At 45.8% G+C, this 7,770-nt stretch overlaps 1 protein-coding gene across 1 annotated transcript; it reads right to left on the reverse strand.

Annotated features, from left to right (window-relative positions):
* On the reverse strand, nucleotides 5,609–6,608 carry LOC106505701 (proline-rich protein 23B-like). The gene is made up of 2 exons (XM_021069812.1): nucleotides 6,545–6,608; nucleotides 5,609–6,483 (listed from the first exon to the last, which is right to left on the reverse strand). Exons 1-2 carry the CDS (start codon nucleotides 6,606–6,608, stop codon nucleotides 5,609–5,611), a joined length of 939 nt encoding a protein of 312 aa, XP_020925471.1.

The raw sequence follows: 7,770 nt of genomic DNA on the forward strand, positions 1-7,770 counted from the left end.
ATAAAAGTAGAGATTATCTTACACATTGTGTTAAGAACTGAATCACAAGGGAAATTTAGATCTTTTATGTCTTGATTGAGGACTAGGGAAAAATAGAAGGGGGCTCCGGTGTACTTCAGGGCATGACTGTCCAGGTATATTGTCGTCCTCTCCAGGTGAAGGCAAAAAAGCATTAGCCATCTTGGTCTAGAGGCACACAGCATAAAGATTGATTAGAGTGAAGCAAGTGGATTCAGATGGAATTGATGATAGGATGATATTTGGGTTAGTTTTTATCAGGAAATGAAGCATATCTACTTTGTTGATGGCCTTAAGGTCTTGAATGAATCATATTCTTGTCTGTTTGGTTTCTTTTCTTGCAGGATGAGAGTATTACAAGGGCAGTGTATGGGAAGATCTTTGTAAATATTGCATTCAACTGTAGGAGTGAGCTCTTCTTTTGGCTTCAGGGGATATTGGGGGAAGTTAAGGTAATGTTTTGGTAGAATGTGTCTGAACTTTAATGGGTTCTGTTCCTAGTATTTTTTCTATGTCAGTGGAATTTCTAACCCATAGAGGGTCAGATATGGTGTCAGGATCTTTATCTGGGTATGTGTTAAATAAAATTGGGAATGCAAAGTTTTGCTCAGAACAGACATAATTGGTTATGAATAAAGAAGTCCTCTGAAAATTTAATAAATACTCTCCTGTGGTATGCTTTTAATATAACAATTCAATGTGTAATGTAAGTTCTAACACATTAGATTGGAATGTGTGTTGTCACAGAGCAGGAAGGTATGTTTCCAGTCATAGGGCTCAAGAGTTACATTTAAAGGAAGGGAGATAGAGAAAATATGTGAGTTATTGGAAATAGTGATCACCTGTGCGGAACAATTAAACCATGGGAGAGGCTGAGCAAAGGTGGCATAATTTATCATAGAAAAAGCAACAGTTGTATTATTTTTATTGAAAACATTTCAGGTATGGTTTTTAGGCGACTTTGTCCAATTTTTCAGGCTTGTTATTGGACCTTGGTTTCAATTGTGTTGATCAGAGAGATCATGTAGGTCTTTTCCTGGGTCAGTCCAACCTGCTTTGCCATCCAGAAATTAGCATCTGCAGTTCTGACCAATATGTGTCTGAGTGATATGTATCAGATAATTTTACAGCTTATACACCTAAATTCTTCTATGAATATTGTTGGCTTTATCTGAATTTGGAGAAAATTTTACAAAAACCTCCTAATTCAGCTCAGGTCCAAAGTTTAAACTCTACAGTTTGTCGTCTGAATACCTGGTGCATGGGGTGGATCTTCAGAGGCAGCTTGCATTCTGTGTTCTTGGGAGCTTAGCTGCAAAAAGGGAGGGACTCAGACAAGTAGAATTAGAAAGAAGAGTCAATGGAATTTCAGAAGGAGAGAGGATGACAGGAGAAGAGATAGAGGGAGATCTGGAATAGAGAGGCAACTGGAGGATTGGATAGAGAAATAAGTCTAATTGTTGTTTTTTTCAACTTGGTCATTAGCTTTGGCCAGAGCTAAAGCAAGCTTGTTTAATGAAGCAAGTTTTGATACAGAATTCAGTTTGGAGTCTTACTTATACCAATCAAAATGTGCTGCCCATTGAAACTGAGAAATCTTATTCCCTTCTTTTGGATGGGGCCACTTAAAGGAACAATTGTGTTCAAGTCAAATCATCCATAGTGAAGTTATGTCATTTAGAGTGTTAGGCACAAGAATGAGGAGCTTAATGAGATGATATGTCAGAAGCAGAAATATTTCCTAGAAGAGTGGAAGGCTTAGACTTAAATTATCCCATAAGAGGTAATAATGGTGGGTGAAAAGTGGAGCTTGTGCACTTGCATCTTAGGCCCCCAACATGACTTCTCTGAAGGCAGACTCCCCAGTCTATACCACCTAACACCAGAGAGAACACCCTTTCTGGATCAAAGCCAAACTATCAGGCAATGGAAATCATGAGAAGAGAGCCTCATCTGGCTTATTGAAAACCCACTGCCAAGTGTGTCCACATGGATGCCAGTGTGATGGGCACTGCAAACTCACAAGACTCTGAACTTGGCTCCAACAATAGGCTTATAGGACATAATGTTGTGTTCTACCCAATGGTCCTCATTCTTGGGATGAACAAGGCTTTTGATCAGCACAGCAGAAAATGGAATCACAAAAGAGGACAAAAGGGCATAAAAAGGAATGTCTGGATGCCCCTAGCAATGACAAATAAATGGAACCAGTAAAAACAAACAAACAAACAAACAAAACCTGGTCCCAAACTTAGAATAAATAGCTAAGGAAACTCAGTGCCATGAGAGAGTTCAGACACAGTGTTGATTTTACACATTGGTGTGGACACCATAAGCTGAGAATAGTTTATGGTACAAGGTGCTCCTGGGGGTACCACACCTGGTCCAAGGCTGAGGTCCCTGGTGATGTATAGTGGAGACTATACCTCATTGGGACCTCTAGGAAAACTGAAAATAAACAAAGATAACTCAGAGGAGAACAGGAAGAGGCTATTTTTTCAGATCTTACTATATATATATCAAGAGAGTCAGCCCCACCACTTGTATTTGAGAGACTGGTAGGCATCTAAGGGAGCAGAAAAGGTTTATAGTGGGAAAAAGGACTACTTCAGGTGTGTTTGAAGGAAGGTTGTTGGCAGGGGGCAACTAGAGGTAGTCTACCTAGAAGCAGGGAATCCTATGTAATTGATTGATTTGGGGACTTTGTGTCTTAGACATAGCATATTTGCCTTTAGTTGTTCCTGAGTTGGAAGTAGGGATGAAAATTAAGGGGGCTGGCAGGTGTTGACAAGACCTGCTCATCTGGGGACAGTTACCAAGGTTATGGTTTTGTTTCTGAACTGGTTTCTGCAATTTCTGGATCAGAATTCTGTTCTGGTCATAAGTGGTTACATTTTTCATTTGTATTATAAGTCTCTCAGATCCTATTATCCCCACAGTTACCAAGGAGTCTAGCTCCTTAAAGGCATTTTCTGCCATCACTGGCCAAGCCTAGCCCATTGAACTCAATGATGCTGGTGCCTGTCCAGTGCATTCCTTACTCCTTAGTTATACAGTGTCCCTCTAGGCCCTTCCACACTCTTACTAGCTGATATATTTTTCAGCCTTAGGTACTACATCCAGAGTATCATACCCACTGCTTTGAACCTTTTAATTCTTTCCTGTATTATAGAATGCTTAACTTTAGTTACTGGCCTGGTGACAAAGAGGAGATGAGGGTAAATCTTGAGGTTGGTGCATGTTTTCTTGCCAGGCAGTTGCTCCTGCACCATCTTAGAGCAAGGTCAATATGAAAGCTTTATAGAGAGTGGTGGTCCACTTCTGGGGGCCAAGAGGATTAAAAGAGCCTGTATTCGAGTTATTCATGTATATCTACCCAGTTGTCTCCATCCAGTGTCACCGGGTTCATTCACTCTGTAATCTTACCATTAAAGATGAATGGATAAAAATTATGTGAGGAATATTGCTCATCCATAAAAAGGAATGAAGTTCTGCTATTTGCAACTAACTGGGTGGAACTAGAGAGTATTCTGCTGAGATAAGTCAGACAGAGAAAGACAAATATTCAATGTTATTACTTATATGGAACCTAAAAAGATAAAACAAATAAAGGCATATAATAAACAGAACAGACTCACAGATAATGAGAAAAAAGTAGTGGTTGCCAGTGGGGAGAGGGAACGAGGGAGGGACAAGATAGGGCAAGGGATTAAGATGCATAAACTACTATGTATAAAGTAGATAAGCCACAAGGATATATTGTATAGCAGAAGAAAATATAACCATTATTTTGTGATAATGTTAAATGTAATATAATCCATAAAAATATTGTGTTATTTTGTTGTACACCTAAAACTAATAAGTCAATTATACCTCCAAAAATAGAGGGATGACCCTATTACCTATGCCATTCAACCTGGATTTGAAGTAATAATTAATAAAAAAGATTAAGGAACAATAAGACTAAGAAGCCTGTCAAAAAGAGAAAATACTCTCATTGTTTGAAGATGTTATTACCTTTATTGGTCTAGCAAGAAAATCTACAGAGAAGTGATTACAGAAATTGAATACTTTTGCTGGATACCATACCAGTATAAGAACAAGTTATTTCTATATGGAAGTAACAATGTACAAGATATATTTGGGATCTTAGAAGAATAAAAACACAGAACGATTAGAATTAGCAAGTTTCGGAGTTCCCGTCGTGACGCAGTGGTTAACGAATCCGACTAGGAACCATGAGGTTGCGGGTTCGGTCCCTGCCCTTGCTCAGTGGGTTAACCATCTGGCGTTGCCATGAGCTGTGGTGTAGGTTGCAGACGCGGCTCGGATCCCGCGTTGCTGTGGCTCTGGCGTAGGCCGGTGGCTACAGCTCCGATTCAACCCCTAGCCTGGGAACCTCCATATGCCGCGGGAGCGGCCCAAGAAATAGCAACAACAACAACAACAACAAAAGACAAAAGACAAAAAAAAAAAAAAAGAATTAGGAAGTTTCCCTGGAGTTCCCACGTGGTGCAGCAGGTTAAGGATCTGGTGTTGTCACTGTTGTGTTAGATCCCTGGCCTGGGAACTTCCATTAAATTTTTTTTTCTTTTTACTGCGGCCTGTCATGTCATTATAATAAAATGATTAACAGTATTGAAAAAAGAAACTTTTCTAGGACAAGAGAATTATATCAAAAACATATAAGAATGGAAAACAGTTGGTTCTTAGAAAATACCCCTAAAAACCCAGCAATAGGGTTAAACCATTTGTTGACCTAGTCACTCAAAAAGAGGAGGGCATGTGATCATTGCCCCCAAATCTGTGTTTGTATCTAACAAATGCTTGTCCATATAAAACCACTGGCTAGATAGTAGAGGGTTGTCATAGACTATTACAGACCTTTGGGCCAAAAATTCATTGAACAAAAGAAATTTAGTAATTGTTATTATTATTATTATTATTATTCCTTTTAGAGTCACACCTGTGGCATATGGAAGTTCCCTGGCTAGGGGTGGAATCTGAGCTGCAGGTGCTGGCCTATGTCAAAACCACAGCAAGGCCAGATCTGAGCTGTGTCTGGGACCTACACCACAGCTCAGGCAACTGCCTTGCCTTAAACCATTGAGTGGGCCAGGGATAAAAAAGCATCCCCATGGATACTAGTCACTGCTGAGCCACAACGGGAACTCCAAAAGAAATTTAATAATTATTTAGCAGAAATAAATGTTTATTAGAGAAAAGTGCTGGTGCTTACTTAGTTTTAAAGCCAAATAATTACCGGGGGTGGGAGCAGAGCTCCTTAAGGGTGACCTCCCAAGAGAAAACCGAAGCAGCAGTCTGGATATCTGAAAGGCCACTGGAATTGGAGAGGCTCTTCTTTGCCCAGGTGATCGTCCTTCCCCGTTTGAGTCAGCCACCGAGGCACACTTGCGTGTGGCAGCCGTGCATCCCGAACCCATGGGTCCTGTGTGATGCCTGTCCCGTGAGCCATGTACACACACAGAGGGTATCGGGGAGACTCGGAGCAGGTCCCCAGGCTGGTGGCAGGCCAGGAGTGGCGGGGGGAGGGGGGGTGGGAGGCGGAGGCGGCGAGGCAGGAGGCAGTTCAGTCCAGGATCAGGCGTCTCCTGGCCTTGCGCAGAGGACCCTGAGGGCGTGGGGGGCGCCCCTGGGGACCTGGACAAGGAGATGCGGGGAGACACTGGAGCGGTGCCTCGTGGTCGTCCTCAGAGACGTCACGCAAGGGGGCCAGAAGGTGCAAGTCCAGCTTGGAGTGGTGGTGAGGGGAGCGCCTCTGGGGACTAGGGTGGACAGCGTGGGGCCAGGGCTCTGGGTTGAAGCCCTGTGGGTCCTCATCCTCGTCGTCGTCCACGAGGTCGTCGTCGGAGACATCGCAGACATCGCTGGGGCCGGACACCCAGGCGGCGAGGCCGAGGCCCGCAGCGGGGGATGGGGGGGCGGCAGCCGCGGGGCTCCGAGGCCCAGGGACCCAGCCAGACGCTTCATGCAGGGCAGGCGCCTGGAACTGGGCGGCCGCGTCCTCCACCTCCTGGGCCTCTGCTTGGATGACGACCTCTGGGACAGCCACGCAGAAGAACCCCTCCCCCAGGGCCAGGGCCTCCCCCGGGGCGCTCAGGAAAGCGCCCGGTGGCAGGCCTGGGCCCCAGGCGCCTTCAGCGCCCGAGCCCAGGAGGGCCTCGGGGACCAGCACCAGGAGGCGATCGCCGACAGACACTTGCCGCGCGGCCGTGGGCTCGGGCTCCAGCAGCAGGTCGACGTCGCCCAGGGCCAGGTACAGGGCACAGCCGGCCGCCAGGCCCACCACGGAGGGGAGCGCGGCCGCGGCGGCGCAGGCCGCGGGCTCCGCTTCTTGGTGCAGGCGGGGCGACGCCTCGGACTCGGACTCGGACTCGGACTCGGACTCGGGTCCCGAGGGCTCGCCGGGTCGGCGCCGCTTGGCAGGGCCGGGTCCTCGGGGCTCTGGTCACCACCACCAGTCCGAAGGGTAGTGGCTGGGACTGTGTGGCCGTATGCCCATCACCTGGTGGCGCCCCTCCGGGCCTGGCCGAGGGTGGTGGGGGGGTCGGATGTGCAGGCAGTGACATGTAGGCTTGATAGGTGAGGCGGGCCGAGTTGGTTTTTTCTTTTTAGGACCGTGCTTGGGCATATGGAGGTTCCCAGGCTAGAGGTGCAATGGGATCTACAGCTGCTGGCCTACAGCTGTTGGCCTACACCTCAGCCACAGCAACACCAGATCCGAGCCTATTCTGCGACCTACACCACAGCTCATGGCAATGCCAGATCCTTAACCCAGTGAGCAAGGCCAGGGATCGAACCCACAACCTCACAGTTCCTAGTCAGATTTGTTTCCACTGCACCACAACGGGATCTCCTGTTTCTTCTGTTTTGTAAATTTTTTTTTATACTGTTTTGGCTGCAGCTGGAGGCATATGGAGTTCCCCGGCCAGGGATTGAATCTGAGCAGGAGCTGCAACCACAGCTGTGGCAACACTGGATCCTTAACCCACTCTGCTGCGCCAGGGATTGAACCCACATCAGTGCCGTTACAGAGACACCACCCATACTGTTGGGCCACAGTAGGAACTCCTGTTTGTACATTCCGTTGTATCATTTCTATTTGATTCCACATATTAGTGCTCTCATATGATATATAGCTTTCTCTGTTTGACTTACTTCTCTTAGTATGATAATTTCTAGGTCCATTCATGTTGTTGCAAATGCATCATCTCATGCTTCTTTGTGGCTGAGTAATATTCCATTGTATATATGTACCACATATTTTTTATCCAATCCTCTGCTGGTGGATATTTAGGTTGCTTCCAGGTCTTGGCTATTGTAAATAGTGCTACAGTGAACACTGGGGTGGATGTATCTTTTCAAAGTATCATTTTCTCCCTACATATGCCCAAGAGTGGGCTTGCTGGGTCATACTGTAGTTCTATATTTAGTTCGTTAAAGAACCTCCATACTGTTCTCCGTAGTGGTCAGCATCCATTCTTATGACTGGATTTCTGGTGTTCCTGGATAAGGGACAAGTAGTTACCCTGAGTTGGTGACTTAGGTATGGGTGCTTGCTGGATAAATATGCTCAGGCTCTACACTGCCTTGGGGGACCCTTCCCGCAACTTGAATGTGGACATGCACTTGCACCTACCTCTATGTTCCCAGGTAGTGGAATCAGCCCTGGGAACTCCAGCTCTCCTACTTCTGGGCTTCTGAATAAATTGGTTCCTTCTTCGGCATGAC

The sequence above is a fragment of the Sus scrofa genome, chromosome 13 (genome assembly GCF_000003025.6).
Source record: "Sus scrofa isolate TJ Tabasco breed Duroc chromosome 13, Sscrofa11.1, whole genome shotgun sequence".
Lineage (NCBI taxonomy): Eukaryota > Metazoa > Chordata > Mammalia > Artiodactyla > Suidae > Sus > Sus scrofa.